This window comes from Opisthorchis viverrini (genome assembly GCF_000715545.1).
Source record: "Opisthorchis viverrini unplaced genomic scaffold opera_v5_440, whole genome shotgun sequence".
NCBI lineage: Eukaryota > Metazoa > Platyhelminthes > Trematoda > Opisthorchiida > Opisthorchiidae > Opisthorchis > Opisthorchis viverrini.
The window spans coordinates 105,266-127,485 of NW_008752103.1; the positions used below are offsets into that span (position 1 = coordinate 105,266).

Consider the following 22,220-nt stretch of genomic DNA (forward strand, 5'->3'; position numbering starts at 1 on the left):
ATATACGCCCAGTAATTTTTGGCCGAAAAATTCAAAAAACAGCCCTCGGTAGTTTTCAATCTGTTCATCGTTTTTAGTTTATTGCAGCAGTGCCGCCGATTCAAAGTCAAGAGTTTTCTTCCCTGTTTTTATCCAATATCTTCCCAGTCTCTCTTTCAAGCTGATAGCTTTCTTTTAGTATGAAAACGCCACAAGAGTAATATCAAAGGTTGAAATGGCATGTGTGTTTTATTCGCGACCATATCGTCTCAACCTGTCTTATTGATTTTCAAAATTATGTTAACGCGCGGACGATATAGCTATCTTAGTTTTAGTATTCCGTCTTACGTTCAGAAGAGTCGGTTAACACGAGCAAATATCGATTGTACAACTGAGAAATGGCATGTGTTTTATTCGCGACCATATCGTCTCAACCTGTCTTATTGATTTTCAAAATTATGTTAACGCGCGGACGATATAGCTATCTTAGTTTTAGTATTCCGTCTTACGTTCAGAAGAGTCGGTTAACACGAGCAAGTATCGATTGTACAACTGAGTCACCGAAAGGCGAACTGAAATAAAGCATGCAGGAAGACAACTAGACAACTTGAGTTTCCGGATGATCTGTGTAATCTGCATTGATTCTGGTTAGGACGGCAATCCTGTACTCTCTCTGCCTCTTCCTCTGCCTGTGCGGCCGAGTGAATAATGCCGTGGACCAACATTTCGACGAGTCGATGTTGGAACCTTCTGATTGGTTGATAGGTTTTAGAGACGCTTACCTAGAAATAAAGAGTTAAAGTGGAATTTTCTTGGGGTTGCGGAGATGAATAAGCCGATTCAGTAAATCCCCGCACTAAGCTGGACTCACCGAGACATCTGAAATGTCCTGAAGTACAACGTGTCTGCACACCCGAAAGAAAAAAATGCATTTATCCATATTCCTTCTGGAGATGATTAAACACAAGGATGTCAGTACTAAACGTACTGAATTATACAGTGAGCATGCTGAACTTTGACTAGTCACCATCCAAAATGATTTGGCTGAATTCTTGTATAGGACATTCAACACTGCACTTTGGGTGTTGACTGGTCTTCACTACGCCGAAACAAACGTAACTCAGGCCAAAAAAGTCCGCTGGAATTTCGGATTGGAAGTGGTTCGTATCTCGGCAACAACTCACCAGTGGACCATAGAGCAGTCTTGGAAGGATATCTTGGAAAATGTGGGAATGAAGTTTGTTACGCAGATGATCATTTGATAGCAATATGCCACTCCTCAAACCGGGCAAAACCGCCAGCTGGTGTTCAACGGCGGATTGGAAGTGGTTCGTATCTCGGCAACAACTCACCAGTGGACCATAGGGCAGTCTTGGAAGGATATCTTGGAAAATGTGGGAATGAAGTTTGTTACGCAGATGATCATTTGATAGCAATATGCCACTCCTCAAACCGGGCAAAACCGCCAGACTCTTTCTCGAGCTGGATGTTCAACGGCACCAAAATCCGGAGACCACTATAAACCAAAATACCGCCTTATAAGGATTGTGTTTCGCACTGCGTCACACACCGTCACACACACCATCACAGTTTCACAATCTACAAGCTTAGTTTAATTTGAAAGAAAAATACGACCTTCTGGATGGTCATGACGGTTGTGTACATTTGGTCACGGGAATTTACTGGAGTTCAGTATGTATGCTACAGTTCATTGTCGTATAACTGAGTGTAGCCAGAAGTGCCGAAGAAAGTGAACAGTTCCCTATCACCTGATAGATCGAGAATGACTGCAACAAGCAAATAGTATCGAAGGCCGTGGTTGGTTGGCCGTCAATAGATATATTATTGGAAAAGCTCCATTCTGAGTGCTGAAGGGCCGCGTTCAAGTAGAAGTTCCCGGAAGACCTGATCAGCTGAATCTATCAATCACACACGTGTGACGTCAAAGCCGAATGGAACGCATAATGCTCGAACGCGATTCGTTCGTTCTTAGGTCACACGATAGCCAATAGGGGCCGACTATCGGAACGCACGTGCGCGTAAATGTTGACAGAACAGGCCTAATGTCACATCGTCTGAGAGAACAGCACGCTTTGTAAATACCACAGTGAGTTTGCTATCGGCTATTTCTTTTTATTGTTTACGAAATACTGTTGATCCGTTGTTTTGCTTATCACTGCGGCATAATCAATACCTTCGTTAGAATTCCAGGATGTGCGTAAATAAAACTGTTGCACCGCAAGTGGATCCACACAGTGTCTACTCTGAATAATGCGCTATTTTCCAGAATACAAGTTCCATATCTCTGAAGGATAATGACTTTGGCTGAAATGAGAAGGGCCGGTATGCAAAGCTAGACTGCAAACTGTGCGATTCAAACCAAACACAAAACATGATGAATGTTGCTCGACGGGTTGGTAAAATCATGCACCGTGTGGAAACATATTAGTTATTACTAGATAAACAGATGCCTTCATCAACGATCTTCCATGCTCCTGGGAATGGTGGTCGGATGTCAGACAGTCGGTTTCACAGGGCAATTTGTGGTCAAAATTTTACCGCAAACAATGGAGATCTGTTCTGAGAAGACTTGGTGACGCCACCACCTTGGATTCTGGAACGATCTTGGATATTGAGAGATAGATGTTTTTTCTGAAACCAAATCTCTGCTATTCACCAAATGGAATCGTGTGACAATAAGGGATTTTGACGTTGTAAGGCAGAAAATTTGACTCAGCTTATGAATAAATGGGGACGAGATGGCCCAAGTGGTTAGAGCGCGAATTTACTGACCGGAAGGTTCGTGGTTCGAACCCAATCTCTGCCTCTCGGCTTCTCCTGTCTAGGCTTGGGAACTCGACAGTATCCCAGTCCTCGTGTTCCCTTTGGGTGGCATGGCAGCTAGGCACCGAAATGGTGTTACAGCTGAATGGGTTTTATTTTTTGAATAAATAAGTTGCGCCTAAAATGGTACAGCAATCTTACGGTAAAACGCTCAACAATGAGTCATAATTTGCTTATACAAAAGATAGTTCGCAGACAATGGTATTCTATAATCGAATCACTGCATCACTCCTCCCCGTTTTTCTATTCAACTCTTCGAAACCATACAGCTGGAATAGTTATTTCCTGCGTTGCGTTCGTTACCCTTATACCTCGTTGAGCATTTTCTGTAGTTCGGGAGTTGTAACTTATGGACACAACTAAATTCCGTTCATGCGGTTAACAACTAGTGAGTACGTATTTACGAGTGAATTCCTCACTATCCACTGCTGCTTTGGTAAGTACAGGTCTTCGTTTTCCGTTAGCACTGCTGAATATGGCCACGGGTTCCATGTGGATACGTGCGTCCGATGATTAGGGCTGTTGTGAAACCCTCATTTTCTCACGTGATTGCCATCGCCTCTCAAATTGGTGACACTAGTTTCGTGCACGGGACTAGAATGCTTCCCAATTTTTGACCCATAGTTGTCTTCACCCAACTAGGAACTTTTGGTGCAAAACCGTACAATTTATTAGGGCGTCGTGAAGTGTGGCATGGATTATGGAATGAAGCCGATCTACAATAACAAATGACGGGCAACGGCGGAAGGGCAGAGTGCTGTGCGGAGTAATTTGGCGGCCGCGCGCTTGGCGTCTACTTTTTCTACCAGTGTGAGTCTACATCGGATAAACGGCTGTGACCTAGATACCACCGAGCGGAGTAAGCTTGAGCACTAGGCACCATGTCTTTCAGGTCAAAACAACGTCCAAAATGTCTCCACTTTTTCTGATCGAACAGTTAAATGTTTTTCGGGCAAGTGTTCGCTTTTGTATTACTGTGGCCGATCTTGGGAAGTGGATTACGAAAGTACCGTAGCTATCACACTACGCGGTCATGTACTGGCAGGCTGATCGAGTGAAGACTTCACAGATAGGCTTTTTGCACATTTAGTGAGCTACTTATAGACTGATATTGATGTGAACAGATTATGTATCTCTTACTAGAGTTTTCATCTTGTCAGTGAAGCCACTAATTCTGCGAGTTTTGCATCGTTGATGATTTTCAATAGGATGAAACAGATGTACAGTGTCCCTATGCTTACAACATAGATTGGCATCGCACCAACATCAACTTGCGTGTTTACTCGACTGTTCCTGACATTCTCAACTTGTTGGCACCGGTCCCTAAAGCAGACGGCGAAACTCTATAACCAATAGTTACCCCACTATTTACCACATTCTCTACATTCTGCCGGACATGTCATTTGCCAAATTCACGTGAAAAACATGTCGTTTCTGATAATACTGCCAAAAACTCCTTAAAGGTTCACTGCCGGTTCCATCCTCCCACTTCGGCCACTCAAGTAATAGTTACCCCACTATTTACCACATTCTCTACATTCTGCCGGACATGTCATTTGCCAAATTCACGTGAAAAACATGTCGTTTCTGATAATACTGCCAAAAACTCCTTAAAGGTTCACTGCCGGTTCCATCCTCCCACTTCGGGCCACTCAAGTAGGCGCATTTCCCGAGTTTTCGTCGGGCTCATGTTCTGCTTGAACTCAAATTTGAGGCAATTCGCGGGTGCACTCGTTTGCGTGATATTTTTGTAGCTAGATACTTATTTTGCAGGGCTTCGATGGTTACAAATTCGCAGCAGACCCCAGACGAGAGTAAGTTGTAGCGACTTCACTCACAACGAATGCGGAGTTGGGGCTCATCAGGCTGGAAATCAACTGTGGCGTTTATAACATGCTTGCATTGAAGCTGCCCAACACCAGTTGCACAAGTTAGTGACGGTCATCCCTTTCAGTCCAAATGCAGTCTTTTCCCCAAACCGGAACTAGGCAAATCGTGAAGCAATTTCTTCCAATGAAACTCCGACCAATAGCTATGTATTGATTTTCCTGTTGAGAAATCCATACAAATTCACAACTTGTGAGAATTTGACACGAATTTTCTTACTTAATGCACCTGTTGGTTCATTATGAGTTTTCGAAGGCTTTCAATCGATAAATCCTATGAATTTGTTTTGACTGAAAGGTGAACCTGTTTATTCTAGAATCCTCATTTTGTGTTGTTCAGTGTGCATTTGACATGTGAACGAACAGATATCATATGCTTAGAAAATGACCCTCTGGAAAAGTCGAACTTTTTCTCGTCACTATTCTGAATGGTTACTTGAGCACCCAGTATCATATGACCATAGTACGCAAAATAGTCATCTAGCAACTCCCAGCTATTAGAAGTTAGATGTGGGTTCTGGAACGTCTACTCTGTTTGGATAATGACATAAACACGATATTTGCTTGTTACGATCGTTCAAACTTAAAGTATTCTTGCTGTTGTTCATTATGATGACATCCACAGGGAATCCGTCGTACCTACTAGACTGTCGTGCAGTCACACTTAGAACCTGACAACTTACCCGACGCCCAGTAGCTAGCAGTAGTCAACGAATCAATGACGCTTTTGATCAGAGGATGTAGTTGCAGTGATCCAGGACATATTCAATAAACCTTTTTTCAGTAATCGTGAAAACAATATGGAAGAATGCTTGGATTCTTCAAGCTAGTGGATAAAAAATGCATATTATTATCCATATAAGGATGTTACAGGTGAAAAAATGGAAAATTGTTTTTTATTTCCAGGTGATGCTTTATTTTACGAGGTGAAAACCCCACAGCCTTGCACAAGAGACGGCCAACTTAACTTAACGACTTAACACTGCTCTACATCTTGTGAAGAATTTATGAGGACACCATCCAGAAAGCTTCTGAAGAGCTTCCTATACATTGTCACACCATCAGGTAGCTAAATATAGATTGCGAATAAAGATCCAGGGACGTCGGCAGCACACTCTTCTCAATAAGTATGTTGAACCGGTTGATGGAATCTAAGGCACACTTGAGTCCAAGAACCACCAAGATTGTAGGACGCCTATACACATGGCATTAATCTAACACTTGGCGAAGTATGAAGATGTGGTACACACAGGCTACTCAAGGCGGGAATTGTGATCGATGTTTTCGCGTTTTATGTTCACGAACGTAGGATGGGTTACAACGGGGTCAAGCTAGTTTCTCTGTGATTGCCACACTTGCCTCGAATACCTTCTTTAGAAATGCACAGTTCCTTCCACAGAGCTAGAAGCAAATAAGTCAGACAAGCACGAGCTGAGGATGTCATCAACAACTATGAAAACAACGGGTGGGTTTTGATAGGATATAGAAGCTGGGGGCGTTTGAGGGGGTTCCAAGTCAATTGTCTAGTGCTCTTTTGCGGGTCGCCACTTTTGCGAGTGAACCACTGAATGTAGCCATTTGAACTGTCGTTAAAAATGTTGGACCCGAAGATCCTGGTGTTCTTCTTTTTTAAAGATAGGCAAACCGTTCACCCCACTGATTGTTGTACTCGCCGGAGGGCTTTCTGGACCGTTGCGCGTATCAGCTAGAATACTTTTCGCAGATCCCCAGAGTTTCTCTCCTCTTCCACGGATCTAGGAAGCTTCTCGACCCACACAGCTAATTTTTCTCACCTGCTGCTTGACAGTTCTTCAATTTGTGTTGTACTGTCGACCAAGAAGAATACATACCCAAGCATCAAGCAAGTTTATAACTTTGTTCGAGATCCACGGCCTAGATCTAGATAGGTCAGGGTTTTCTTTATCTAAAGAGCTTGGCATCTTGCGGGATTGCGGATGGCATTTTACAAAAAAGATGAATAGATGAAAAGATGAACAGAAGATGAATATTCCTGAAGCGAATTCGTTAAGAGGTTTTTGTAAACCTGATTCTTATTAGTCTCAGAGGGCTTCTGAGTGACCAGGTGAGATTTGCGCAACTTATGCGTAAAAAGCACAGAGAGGAACAGAAACGGACAAGCGCTTGGTCAAACTCCACATTGGCATTCTACAACGAGGGACAGTCAGCTTATTCTCTCCGGTATGTCAGCAGCATCAAAAAAAGTAATTTTACAGTCAGTTCACGCACAAGATATACCAAACATGTGTGGTACCGACAGTTACTAATGGCCATCTGGATAATATCGTTCTGTAAATTTTATCCGAATCGGATAAACTCTCGACAGCTTAGTTCATGGGCAAATATAAACATGACACATCGGGCTGTTTGGGGAAAAATCAACTTCTAGGATAGCACGTGAAAACATTGAGTGTGCTACTCTCACGTGGTTGAGGCCTTATTGAGGTGAAAGTTAACTAGAAAAGAAGCTATACAACAAGGCATCGTCCACTAGCAACTTACCTTTCCAGATTAGCTTCTTAAGTTCACTGCTGTGACTGCACGTCGCGGTCATTTGCAAGTGGTATAAGCTTGCACATATTCATCGGCTTTGTTCAGTTACTAGGTTGAAGGTCAAATATTATCTCTCACAACGGATTATATCGCGGCCATTTATCTTTAGGTGAGAATAAGAGCTAAGACGTTGGATGTGAGCTTCAGTGTAAGGGCGGAACTTTGCGATAGCGAATTACCCATGTTTTCCGGAAGATGACGCCCGGGAGTGCAGCAAATGCCCGTAAAACAGGGGTACATTGGAAGTGAAAAAGCGGCGCCAAGCTGAGCCACTTAGCTCAATTTCAAATTGCATTTATGTTTCCTGCTACCAATATTGCAATGGCTAGGCAGTCTGGAATGACTTAAGCACAGATTTTGTGGAAGAGTTTCCGATTCATGTGTATACTAATTAGCTAATATTGTGGAGTAAAAAAAGTCGGAGACGTAGGAATTGATTTTATTTTCATTTTTCTAGTACAGGGTGTCTCATAACAGACGCAAAATTTGATTGGGTGAGTAAACGTAGCCAATCGTAAAAGTTAACAAAATCTTTCATTGTTGATAGCCACATAAAGAAAGTTTTGTGTGCAAGTGTTTGCATTATTTTCTATCTACGATAGATGTCAGTACGCGCATTGAATTTGTGAAACTCTGTTATTCACTTGGACGGAGCGCCACAGCTGCACTTTGTGGTTACAAAACCAAACATGGTCTCATCAAAGATCCCTTCACCGTGTCGACCAGTACATGCTTGATTGCGAAATTTTAGTCCACCGGATCTGTAGTGGATTTTCCTGGCAAAGGGAGAAAGTCTCAGTGATGAAAGTGCGCCCATTGTATAGAATGCCGTCGAGCAACTTCAATCTCAGAGCACCATGGCATCTTCGTCATTAACTCAGGCGTATAGTTGTCCAGCATAGTTGACCAGTATAGTTGACCGGTATTCCCTGCGCCAGCGTGCATCGTATTATGAGACGCCACCTTCATTTCAACCCGTATCATTTCACTTTATTACAAAACATCACGGAAGAAGACAAGGAGCAACGTGTCACGTTTGCTAACTGGCTTCCGGACAATGAAGCTGGAACGATGAAGCAAATTTTCTTGTGGATGGCATAATCAACAAGCATAATTGCATGATATGTTCCTGTAAAGCTCCTCAAGAGTACCTCACCCATAATCTCCATTCCCCTCATCTCTGTGTGTGGATGGGATTCTCCTCAAAGTGCCTCCTGCGTCTCTTTTTCTTTGATGCTACGGTTTCTAGCGACAGTTACCTTCATATGCTGCAGACGCATTTTATCCTGCAACTCAAGCAGCACAAGAAGTCATCGACCGTCTTTCAGCAAGATGGCGCTCCACCCCACTACTCAAACCAAGTGAGATCTTACCTCCGAGAGCAACTTTCTAATGAGAGAGACATTGCTTGTGGATTTCCAAACTTTTGGTCGACAAGGTCACCCGATCTCACACCTCTGGATTATTGGTTTTGGGGAATGATCAAGGCTCGCCTATATCATGAAAATAAACCGAAGAATTTGGTGGAGTTAAGAGCAAGAATTGAAGAGAAGTGTGCACGAGTGACGCTTGAAGAAGTTAAACATCCTGTGTCTCACACTTCATACAGCCTCCAACATGTTATAGAAGAAAGCGGCGGTTTTTCAATATCTTTTGCAATGCCAGTTTGTTCACAGTAACCTCCATGAGGCATGTATGTCCACTTAAAAAATAAATGTTTGAATTGGTCTCAAAGTTTTAGCATGGAATTTTTTTTGCGTCTATCATGAGACAGCCTGTAGTTGCGCACAATCTTTGCCAAAATCTCTTCCCCTTAAGTTGATAAACGCAAACCAAATATAAACTGGGGTCATCAATTTTGAGCCATGATTGCTGTAGTCACCATTTAGTTGGCTTGAGTGGGACAGATGGCTTGGGAACTTCGTAGGCGGCCCCCTGTGTCATCTGAGGGACTACCACTGTCTAAAAGTAAACGAAACACTCTAAGCCCTTGAGTCGGTCGCATGTCTGTTTATGTCTGGCCGGGTGTTACTGGACAAAGCCTCTGCAGCACACATATCAAAATGTGGGGCTTCTGGGATGAGCCTAACGGGTTGTATCAGATCAAAATGATTCGAACTGGTGACGCAAATGAGCACGCAAACAGAACACACTTCCTGGGTCTAAGACACATTTGGTTCCAATTTGAGCTGCTGACACGTTCTACTCCGTCCTTTATGGTAACAGAACAAATATCAGAAATTTGCACCTCATGCAGTATCTCTCATCTCCATCGACAAAGACAGGCTATATCAGCCTTACGGTTATTAGTCTAGCCAGGCTCAGAATCCTGACCACATTTCCAGTGTATCCGACAATGGAAACATTGACAGCGATCAACGGCTGCATGGTTGCTCTATGCTAATACACAAAGGGAAATGAAAGAGACATCCACGACTCAGACACTCCTACCCAATTGATTACATCTTGTGCCGTTATGACACCGAAAGGTTAGCATCAGATGGAGCATGCGGGGAGTCGATCTTGGAATGAAGCAAGACATCCAGCTTTACAAGCACTACATTACCAAAACATCTGAAATACCTGCGAGTCAGGTTGCCACATCAAAATCAATGGAGCTATCTCTTGACGAATTTCAGATCATCCGGACTACTAAAGGAAACATGTCACAACTTGAGGCACTGAACGCTGACGACAACAGCTAAATAGACAGAGAAATTATGCCGCGGACTTCCTAATAGTTTTGATGAAACCGGTCAGCAGACTGAATAGCACTTATCTGGAAAGGATCTACGGACAGTGAATGAATGTTTTTTGGACATGCCTTACAGACTGCTCATACCGTCCTGAAGCTCCTAAAATCCTGTGAGGTCTGCGGGTTGGTATCCGTTTCGGGATCTGTCCGCTATATCAAACTACTCCGATGGATCCCTTTAAGGAGCTATTCGCACCAGGTTTCCGGTGTAAGCAACTGGACTCGAGGGAGTAAGACCGAAGGGTGAACAGAGAGACTGGCATGAGGCCGCCAGCGTTCTCAACCAATGGCCAACAAATGCCACATTTTCGTGAAAATATAAACAGTTGAAATCCTCTGAAGCGCGCAAAAGGTAGCTCAACAGACTGCACGTTCGCCAAGATTTACCTAAGCCACACACGCACGGCTGGCTCTTACTACCCAATAAACCCTCCGGTCTGTACGGTGGTCACAGAAGGAACCTGCTGACGAGACATTCTCATCTAGAAAGAATATGTTACATGAACGTTCGACTAACGGCACTGAACTATTGACCACCGGATCATCGTCTATTAGTCTATTAACTCATGGGCGAAAAGAAGCGCTGTTTAATTCACAGAAAAGCTTGCCTTTTCAAAACATGAACTACGAACATTGATTCACATCATCCTGACACTCGGTCACGTGTCATCATGTGGCAACTTCTGATTGAGCCAGCTTCTTGCTTTTTAATATACACTATATGTTGACGTGCGTTGCGGACTTGTTTAGATGCTTTTTCCCGCAACCACTGCCATGAAAATTGTAACAACATGGGCAAACATACTAAGTTTCAAGCCATTTTGTTTGATAGCATTGTTGTCCGTCAGAACTAACAGCTTGACTTTTATGTAACATCATGATGTAACTTCCTAATAGTCCGAATTCCAAACAGCTTCCAGCAGTATCTGGAGGGTCATAAGCCAGCAGACGGCGATTTAAGATAATTGAGTTCCACACGATGTTCAGTTTCCCCTACCAACAGCCTGTGACGTGACAATGCCTGCTGTTCAAACACTACAAACACAGTAGAAAAACTGCCGGATCAGGGGGACTTGTTGGGTGGAGGGACAGTGTTTGTCGAACCGCTTGAAGTCACATTGCCTGAAAAGCCGGTGAAATACAGACAAATGCAGGAATCTGAATGCAGCAGGTGCAACGCGAATATCACATTTCTAACTTGTGAAAACGCACGTTGTGCGTTCTTCCGGAAAGTCTGCTTCATGGTGCTGCTGGACTGAGATTTTGTGCTGTCAGTGAGGCCAGTCTATACTGAAAAGCCTAGAAGCAGTCTACAGGTGTTTTAACCTTATTGGGAGTCATCAGCAGTGACCATCTCGCTAAACCCCAGTGGGCTTCGAATCTTCTGTTTACAGGCTGGTAGCTGGAACACAAACGTTCGGCCACGAGCTGCTAACCAGCAGTGTGAATAACTCACATCTAGACGGAAAATAAGATCGCCCATTGTTTAGTTAGTTATTTCACACCACGTGGTCAAGTACTCACTTGCTCCTCGAGTGAAGGCGCCTCAAATTGAATTTCCACTCGTCGTGTGAATTATTCTTTCTTCCGAGCTACTTATAACTTGTTGTCGTAGACTACTCAATGACCGTGGTTTGTGTCACGTCACATATCTATCGACTGCCTAACGACTACCAATTTTTCTCTACTCCTGTCGATATCTGCCTTGATTATGTTTTAGATCATCTCTTTTGCAATATGAGTACAACTCAGTTGGAACCACGGGTTCCTCGATGGTACTTTGGTGGTTTGGCCAGTGGAATGGCAGCCAGTGTCACACATCCCTTGGATCTCGTTAAAGTGCACATGCAGGTGAGTTGGCAAACCATTCGAGAATCTTTGCAATGTTCTTTAAACATGTGGTTTTTTACGAAACGAAACTGGTGAGAACTTTGTTCATTTGATGTCGAAAGGATTTCACGTTTTTGCAGGAATACTAAGTTCTGTTTTTGAAGTATCCGGCATCGAGAACTGCCGGTGAGATTCTGAAGTTTTCTTGTACAGAACGTTGTCGGTTCAGTAGATGTAGTATAAGTCTTGTGGCATTCACACGACCAATTCCACTCAAACTGGTGAACCCAACTAAAATATATCATTCAAGAGGGTGTAATACATTGGGCTCTTTTTTATCAGGCTTTCCAGTCGAAGTGAAACAATGTAGTTATGCCGTTTGCGCTAGGACTTCCCGTCTGTTTGTCTGTTTTACTGTCTGCACATCTCTCTGCCTATCTATCTATCTATCTATCTATCTATCTATCTATCTATCTATCTATCTATCTATCTATCTATCTATCTATCTATCTATCTATCTATCTATCTATCTATCTATCTATCTATCTATCTATCTATCTATCTATCTATCTATCTATCTATCTATCTATCTATCTATCTATCTATCTATCTATCTATCTATCTATCTATCTATCTATCTATCTATCTATCTATCTATCTATCTATCTATCTATCTATCTATCTATCTATCTATCTATCTATCTATCTATCTATCTATCTATCTATCTATCTATCTATCTATCTATCTATCTATCTATCTATCTATCTATCTACATGTATAATCTATGTATTTTGTAGCGTTATTTAGATCCGCTGTCATGCCCTATGATTTGGCGGTCAAATGAAACCGGTGTGTGCGGATGTGTGTTAGCTCTTTGCGCATGTACGTGTGAATGTGTGTACTGTGCCTGGAATGTGTCCATGTTTATTGTTGTGCTTGTTGTGATGCGTCACTGTTGAGAGTTCTGCTTGAAATATGGCCACTGCGCCCACTAATGTATGCGGTATGTCCAAGCCAGATCGAAGGAATGCTGGCTAGTTAACGTGTAGTGCTTCAGCGAACACCCTCCCTGAATCCTGAACTCGTACAGCATGACCCCTGATCCTTTATGATCATCTTTGGTATCCCGTGTTTTGCCAAGCCGTGATGCATTGCCACCCCGTTAATCGTAGTCACAGGTGACTTGGGACGGATAACGTTTGTCGGTGGTGTGGTTAACATACCGTGCGTCGATCCACTCAACCACAGGCAAGTCTCCATGCTGACGCCCGTTAATCGTAGTCACAGGTGACTTGGGACGGATAACGTTTGTCGGTGGTGTGGTTAACATACCGTGCGTCGATCCACTCAACCACAGGCAAGTCTCCTTTCATGCTGACGTACGGTCATCGTCCATCCCTCCTAGTAGGTTAGGAAATCGGGTTGTGATCAACAAAACACTTGTCTCTGAAAGAGATAGGAGAGAAAAGGAGGATGGCACTTTGACACCTGGCCAGACGCTACTCGCATGTGTCGCCAGTAGTATGCATCCTTACGCCGGTAGCGGCTATGTTGCTTACTTAGGGTTTGGATGGTCCATGTGGTGGTGAAGCTGTACCATGCACCATCGGACTTCTGGAAGTACCTGGTTTGTGGATTTCGGTCACAACGTTAGGTCAAGGTTGGAAGGCACTTGTACGATACGATCTACACCGATTACCTTCTCCCAAATGATTTGTCAGATATTTAAACACTCTCCTCTCATTTAATAATACCAAAATTACCCTAATCTAAATTGCCCCAAAAGGCTTGTTGGCCTGGTATTCTCTGACCACTGTTATTCACTACGATGGCTGCTTCCTCTTAAAACGTCTTCGTAATCGCGATGAAATCCGTGGGATTTAGAGAATTTGAAGATCCCAGACCGTCTGATACATTATGCAGAGATTCTGGCTACCGGAACTTTGTGACTTTGGTAAAATGTATTAGTGGTTTCTCCAGTTCCACCGAAAAAGTTTCTGAGGAACTAGAAATTACTTTTTACTCCGATAACTCATCGGGAATTTAACCCTCTTCTATATCACAAAATAGACTAGATGGCTTAAATACTGCTCAAAGTTTCTCTGAAAACACTAAAAAGCCAACTATGGATTTATTTCTCCGGTCGTGGGCTACCGAAGGGTTTCCAGCAACCTTATGAGTAGTGTACTACGTCTAGTAATTTAAGAAGTATAAAATGTTGTTGTGGAGAAAGCTACCGGTGGTAAGAGAGCGGGATGAGATCCCGGGCTAGGTCACCCGGGGCCATCAGATTTTCACTCTGTATCTAGGATCGTCCACACTAGTTATTTGATCATTCGGTCACGAACTAAGAAGGCAATGTACTCGCAGCCGTTTGTCTACAGAAAGTGTATGTACATGGAAAGTATCAAAAAGCATTTCCAGTTAGAGGGGTAAATCACCCTCTTGCTATGCACTAATTGACTGCAAACGTCTACAAGTAGATGACTGCGCTCAATCTTGGCGGCGTGTGGTGCACGTTTCTATGTTAACCGAGACTTTCTTGCTGTTTCGGGGAAATGCAGTGGGCGCGGTACGTTGACCGCGCTTGCGGTCCATTCATGCCAAACAGTATTCAGCTTGGTGTGTCATTGTGTGCAACAAGCTATCACGTAACTGAATCATCTGATCGTGAATGCAGCTTGCGCGGTTTTACATGGATGTCAGTTTTAACAGAAACTGAATGAGGGACGTTCAGCCGTGCAGGCGCGATCGCTCTTGGGTTATAATCCTCCTATGGCCTCATTTTAGCTAATCGTAGCCCACTCTGTTTGAGTGTTTGCACACTCAACCACTGGAAGAAGCACCATAATTATCATCGATCTGTCATTAACCGACATGGATTAGTTGACTGAATAGCTAATGTCATCATCACAATTTACCTGTCCGTACACGTACCCCGAACATTGTTTAGATAATGTTACACCATGCCGGCATAGGTGAGTAATGTGTACCTTTAGAGACACAGCTGCAACTATCTGTTCACCGGTTAATGGAATTGGTGAATGACTTAAGTGTAGACGAGCTAGAACAGGCAACTTGAATATGGCTAATTGTGCGCGCTGGAGGGGTGGAGGTGATATTTCGGCATGGTCATACACAGTGTAAGAGAAAAAATCACGTAATCCATAATGGTTCCCCTCGTTCAGCTGATGGTGTCCTTGTAAATCAATGTATCGATTATCGGGACAAGCGGTTTCTCGAAAAAATTTGATTCGCTGCGACCCAACTCACCACCAGTGTCGTTACTATCACACAATGCGACGTGTACAACAAACACCATCAGGATGTGTTTAACGGGCCTGTCTACTCATTGTCCATAAGATAGTGAAGTGTGATAGACAGTCACACCTTGATATGGTCTTGGAGCTGTCTGAGAGAAGTAAAGCGGCTGATTAATGCCAGTTCCATTTTTCGTTCGGTTTTTAGAGACCGTAGGGTTGTTGCTGAGATTGTCATCAATTCGAACACAGGTTGGCACAGGTACAAAATTGTGTTGGAATTTGCCAACAGTAAGGGTATAGTGACGCTAAGGGTGGGGATCTGCTTGGAAGAACATGTGTCACACGTGTACACTTTTCGCTATTGCATGATACTGACCTCGAGATAGCTCAGTGGTTAAGGTGCTGGAAGATTTCTGGTTATAACCCAATCACAATATCTCGTCTGTTCCTGCCTAGACTTGGGCAACACGGCAGAAAATATTCTTTCGGTTCAGATAAAAGTCTGCTATTTTCATGCCTTGCTGGCATCTCAGTTACTCTCCGAAGGTTAAAGCGAGAGATTTGAACACAACTTGCATTCTGTCGCTGAAAACAATAAAGATATTGGGCTGTTGGTTAACTAGGTGGAGATTACTAGAGAAACGCCTGGCTTTTTCTTTCCTCTCAAGAACGGACATCCCTTGTTTAGGATACAGCTTAACAACACTGGTTGGTAATAATAATCATAATAGTAATAATAATTCATCTATAACATCCTTTCGGTGCCTAGCTGCCATGCCACCCTAAGGAAGCACGTGGCTGGCATTCTGCCAGGTTGCCCAAGCCTAGACAGGAGATGCAGAGGTCGGATTCGAACCACGGATCTTCCGGTCAGCAAATTCGCGCTCTAACCACTTGAGCCATCTTGCCCCACTGGCTGTCCCATTTTAGTCCATTTTTTTGGAAAATCCCCATGGGTGGACAACAAAGAAGGATTTAAAAGTTTAAAGGAGACAGACGAGTTAGCGGATGAGACATACACGAAACCATAAAAATGTCCTTCGTAAGCACCACCAACTGAGACGCGTATGGGATACTGGAATGGTATATGCAGATTGTACAGTTGTAGTCTGAGATACTAATAAGTCTTACCATTTTCTTTCTTCTGAGGAATTGTTACTGTTACTGGGATCGATTGCCAGCCCAACTGATAAGTCTAGGGGTCTTAGTTTCTTGTCTTAAGACAACCACGTAGTGATTTCATCTAAGAAATTCTCACCTATTTAGGGTCAGGCGCCACGGTACTCACGATCATCATCATCATCACCATAACCATTTTTATTATTATTATCACCATTAAAACGACCTTCATCGTGATCACTGTTATTATTCATACTAGATGAAGCATTGCTATTATTTCCAGTGTGCTCATTCTAAATGCTGCATCATCGCTGCACTGTGTGATTCGTTTGAATACTACCCACGGTGCCGCTGGTGACAGTATACATGGTGGCATCTAGTGACCTTCGTTATGGGTGTGAATTTTTCAATAGCTCTTATTTTCAACGAACCGATAGACATCGACCACAAGGAAACAGCGATACCCCTTGAACCAAAGCCCCTTCTTGAACTTTCGATCTGGACGCGTGTCAGTTCAACTGGATTCTTGAGCCCTCAGTCTGATTTCACTGATATAAGTTTGACAGAAGTGCATGACCGTCAACATCATTTATTTGTAGCGAAACAGTTCTAATTTCTACTACAATTCCTTTGCCTGAATTCAGACACCAGGTGCCAAAAACCCCACCTTCCTCCGCGTGGCAATCCGTGTGGTCCAGTCGGACGGGTTGCTGGCACTGTACAATGGGATATCGGCTTCCCTCCTCCGACAAGCCACCTACTCTTTGCCTCGATTCGGGCTGTACGAAATGTACAAGAATGCTGTTGGCCCTAATCGAAAAATAACCTTTCACGAACAGGTAATTTTAAGTTGCTTTTCATTGTGAATGTTTTTTTGAAGATGAGACTTTCTGGTCTCATCACCTTGGTAACAAAGATTGCCCAAGATCATTGCACAGCCTCCTCGACCTTGTGTGGTGTCGCTTTTGCTCGGAGTTTTATTTTGTAAAACACTCCAAAGGGCAGTACATTGTCATGTTTTGGGGACTTTTTCAGGTTAATACCCATGTTAATTTTTCTAACTGCCAAAGGTCGTTATCCATGCTTAAATTGTTGTCTTAGGCTTCATTTTGTTGCTCGCGTACATAAGCGCTTTGCGATACATTGGATAATCCGTTCAGTTATGATTTTGTCTTTGAGGGGCAGCATCATTCTAAGCCTAACCTACCAATTGTTTTCCTGCGTTCTGAATCCATGTTTTCCTTGGTACCTGGGACGTCATCAGTCCAAAAGGTGTATATCCGTTCTTTACGGTTCGAAACAATAGCCACCAAGTTTTGCATCTATCAACACCCTGTAGGCAGAGATGTATGGGAAGTGGAAGCAAGTAGGGGGTGTTCCTTTTTTGGACTGCATTCTACTCGAATGAAAATCAGTGATTTCGCGGCGTACAGCACTGTTGAAGAGCGCCTCAAGCGGTCCATTATCTATCACCTAATGCTATATGAAAAGTGCACTTTGGGAAAGGTAAGACCAGGGGGAGTCGAAGACAGTGATGACTGAAAACAGTACCTCCGAAGAAAAAGACCACATAGTCTCTTTTGAGGTGGTTGGATGCGAACTCCGAGAAGATTATCAATGATCGATTGAGGGTTATTCATTCTGCAGTTTAATCCCTTGATAGGATGCAACTTAATGCTGCATTGGGAATGCTGGTGAAGTATTCTTAATTCATTCTTTTGGAGTCCGATTGTGCACCGGTTTCTCCCATATTTGTCTTTATTCATGAAATGTCAACGGCTTTGTATATTCTACAGGCACTTAGACAAACTTTACGCCAGAATTCGGTTACCATAGGTCAAACACGTACGTTTAGTAAGTACAGAACGCAGGATCGTTTTTTCATTGATTCACCAAAAGCTTTTTTCCGAAGAGATCAGCAAGTCCTTATGTTTATCATAATTCATGAGGTGGCTGAAGGCGGACCGTATGAAAAACCGTCTGGTTCACATTCAAGCCACTGACTCCAGGACGACGTCTGAGCCAACCAGATCGCACCGGCGGAAAAACAGACGTAACCTGATCCATGGAGGTTATCTGACGTAGCTTATCCCGATCACTCATAACCTGTATATATTAGAAAAAGCGATTGGAAATTGTGAGACATTGCAGGGCAAAGTGTGACAATCAATTTGACGCCGCCCGTGCAGTTTTAACCAATTGGCTGTCCGGGGTCAAGTAACTTGCCTCCTTCAGCAATATGCTGCAGACAATTTAATGCCAAAATGCGTTCTCAACAGAGTACCTAGTTTATCATTGCAAGCAGCCTTAGCAGTGTATATCTATTTTTGAAGTCGCACCATCTCATGTTGAAAATGACTGTGTTTCTGGACACCAAAAGCCTGATAGTTTATTGTTCCCCAAAAGTTTGGCTTGCCACATCCAACTATTCTCTTGGGCCATTTTACTCCTGATTGTCTTGTCAGTTGCTTTCATCTGGCCGCTGTCCATAAATTTGTTTCTTCCCGATCTGTACGAATAAAGCTCGCGGTGGCCGGTGGCTCCGGTTTCATCGGCGGACTGTGTGGCCAACCAGCAGATTTAGTAAATGTTCGGATGCAGAATGATATGAAACGACCGCCAGCCGAAAGACGTAATTACAAGCACTGTTTTGATGGCCTTCTACAAGTCTATCGACATGGTGGAATCGCCGAATTGTACGCTGGTGTATCAATGATGGCGGGTCGATCGGCCCTCATGACCGTGGGACAGGCAGTTGGCTACGATCAGTGGAAAGCCTTTTTACTCTGGACGGGATATTTCCAAGACGATCCGGTGAGACAAATGCCTAATAGAACTGTTTTCTATTCGAGTCCCTATGACGCTGAATTAAGCCACCAAGGATAGGTTCATCGTGAGTTCTTGTCAACCAAAAACCACCTACTGACACTCGTCACTGCTTACCGCTGACGGGCGTTGGTGAAATGCGAAAGTAATCAAGCCACCAAGGATAGGTTCATCGTGAGTTCCTGTCAACCAAAAACCACCTATTGACACTCGTTACTGCTTACCGCTGACGGGCGTTGGTTCGTAGGAGTTATCATATGTGGCTCCATGAATGAGGCGTCTCTCACAGGAATCTGTCATTTGACTCGGCTTCTTAGAGTTACACTCCAAAATGACCTCATCCGAACTCGTAGCACTGATGACCTTTTCCGTCAACAAAGTTCATGGGGATTCATGCGGATGATATTCAACCTGACGCTTGGTTCTGGGTGCAGTAGATGATCACCCTTGATAAAATCCTAGGATCAACAAAAATTTTCCCAAAGATGCCACTCAGCAGATTCGGAATCACCTCACGGTGAAGAGATATCGACGGTACATTTAGTAAAGCGATGACGACAACGTGTAAATCATGAAAATATATTTCGTAAGATCACAAAGTGCAATTGTATGGTGTAAAGTGCCAGATAGTTCAGGCTTTAAAAGTGTACAACACTGGATATCCCTGAATGTTCTGGTTGGGCGTTTTTTTCAAAAACTGCACACTTCTCAAAATATCCAGGAACAACTCGCGTGAAACACATTCAAAGGAATAAAAAAAATTGCTACACTCTCCAGGCTAAGGGCAACCAGGAGGAAGCTTGTCAACTAGTTAGCTACAATGTTGATCAACTTACATACTCTCATAATAATATCGGAAGCTACACCACACGCCTTTCTGCCAGAGCCAGTGGAACAATCCAGGAAATATCCGTATTAGACACAGACTGGTTGACAAAGAAGCCCGGGATCCGAATATGTCGCCCTTAGGATAAACTGTTGCGATATTCATCCCGATGGCTATGGCCCCTGCACACACTGATAGAAGGCTTCTGCTTGTTTTAGAGGCGCATGGTAAGTCAGGCTAGATGAGTCAACTAGATTAGTATGGTGATTACTTGTGACTGAACTGCTAGTGAGTTCCAAGTCAAGGTGACCTCGATTGCTGATGTAACGTTTGAAATCGAATTGCCCAGATAAGTGAACAAACCAGCGACCATCTACTCTACCTGAATTACCAGCAATTTTCTCTGTTGAAGATACTTTATTGATGAAAGCTTTCGTCAAAGCGATCCAACAAACTATGGGTGATACTGATCCATCAACTATATTTGACAGAAGTAAAATCAGATAATTCGAAAACAAATGAACTGCAACCATATCAGGTCTACTAAGTGGTTAAAAAGAGAAACAGTGATACCTTTTGAGCTGATTGGCGCCTCTACTGCTGTGAGTGAACCTCTTCTAAAGAATAAATCCTTAAGGAGAAGTATTTGAAGAGGACGTCACCCCCGAGCTTCCTAACGGTATATCGTAGAACTAACAATAGGTCAAGCACTGTATTGAATAACGTCAGGTATACAAAAGAAAGATCACGGCAAAGCTCGTCCTGTCTGTATATCCAAAGATTTAGATCACACTCTCTACCAGGGACTCCAGCTAGAAAATCGAGTGACAATTTAGTAGAAAGGGCAAGCTGACCGATCAGATGGAAGAAAGCTGTCCAGAGACAGACAGACACTCGCATTCTGTCAAACCTAGTTGACTGGAAGAATGAAAGAAAGGGTGGGAAGCATTTCATCCAGACAATACATTAACATTAATTGAGCCTGATGGAACACACTACTCAGAAAGTTGCTGAAAAAGTCTCGATGTCCCAAAAACCGGTTTTGTCCTTATTGAGGCTCATCAGGTAGATTTAGTCTATTGCGCTCTGACTAGGGCAGAAATATACTCAGAATAACACAAGCCTTTATCGAGTCTCACTGGTTTTGAATCTTGAGAAGGTAGTGGCCATTAGGCCTTCGCTGGGTTCCATTTTGGTTTCATGACTGCGGGATATTTGAGAGGACACATGAACTTTCTGCCCTATGTTTTGATACACTATCCTGTTGAAAGCATGCCACAAAAAGTTGTCCCTGTAGTTATTCGATAGCATCCCCATTTATCCCGCCCAAATCCACTGGTCTCTTGTTTGTAGTTCAGATGTTGTAGGCTTGCAGTAAATGTTGCATGACAGTGAGTGTGCGCAGTGAGTGTACTACGATGGTTCAAATCAATGTATTATCAGACCGAGCTTTGGTTGACTTGAAATAAGGGTTCGGTTTTCAGACAGGCAACTGGATGTCATTTCCGTCTCAAATACCTTCCATGCGCCTTCCATTCCACAGTCTACTCACATGTTCGCGGGCGTCGGAGCTGCCGCCGCTGCAGTCTTGCTGACTCAACCGTTTGACGTGATGAAAACTCGGATGCAGAATGCCCCCAAGGGCCACTATAGTGGACTACTTGCTGTCGCCAAGGATCTACTGACCGGACAGTCACAGCCATCTGGATCAACGCCAACCTCCCCCTTATCACGAATACTTGGGTTCACTGCTTTCTTCAAAGGAATTACACCCGCTTTCATCCGTATTGGTCCCCACACAATCCTACTTTTCGTGTTCAAAGAACAGCTTACCAAGTATTTTGGATTCAAAAAACCTGTCCAGTAGCAATATCTAGGATAGAAAAGATCCGTAACAGTATTGACCTATATGTGATTTTGCGTCCTATGCACTTTATGTATCTTTTGTTTGATTATCAGAGATATGGGTTTTTAAAAAAATGACGAATGTGATGGTGTTTATTCTAATCCAACGGCTTCGAAAGATTCGTAACTGGCTAGGAACAGATTATTGTGATTTTAGTAACTGAAAACATTTTCAGTGGTAGCGTCACGTTTTCCTGAGCGAGTTAACCGTGAATTTGAGAACAAGATAGTCTATGAGTGACGGATCGTCTATTCATATCCATTTGATCAGTAACCGACTGTTCCATCCTCATTGACCGGCCAGGAATACTGTTCAATCCAGATCACACAGAGTATCATCCGTTATGACCTAATACGATGATTCACCACGTAACTTAATTTTGCGGATGAATGTAGCAGCTTTCATGTTTCTAAT

At 43.3% G+C, this 22,220-nt stretch overlaps 1 protein-coding gene across 1 annotated transcript; it reads left to right on the forward strand.

The window, feature by feature from the left end:
• Nucleotides 1-2,046: 2,046 nt before the first annotated feature.
• On the forward strand, nt 2,047-22,002 carry T265_11081 (hypothetical protein; the record flags this gene model as incomplete). The annotated part of the gene is made up of 5 exons (XM_009177640.1): nt 2,047-2,086; nt 11,756-11,886; nt 16,893-17,087; nt 18,772-19,062; nt 21,444-22,002. 4 exons carry the CDS (start codon nt 11,773-11,775, stop codon nt 21,765-21,767), a joined length of 924 nt encoding a protein of 307 aa, XP_009175904.1.
• Nucleotides 22,003-22,220: the final 218 nt, after the last annotated feature.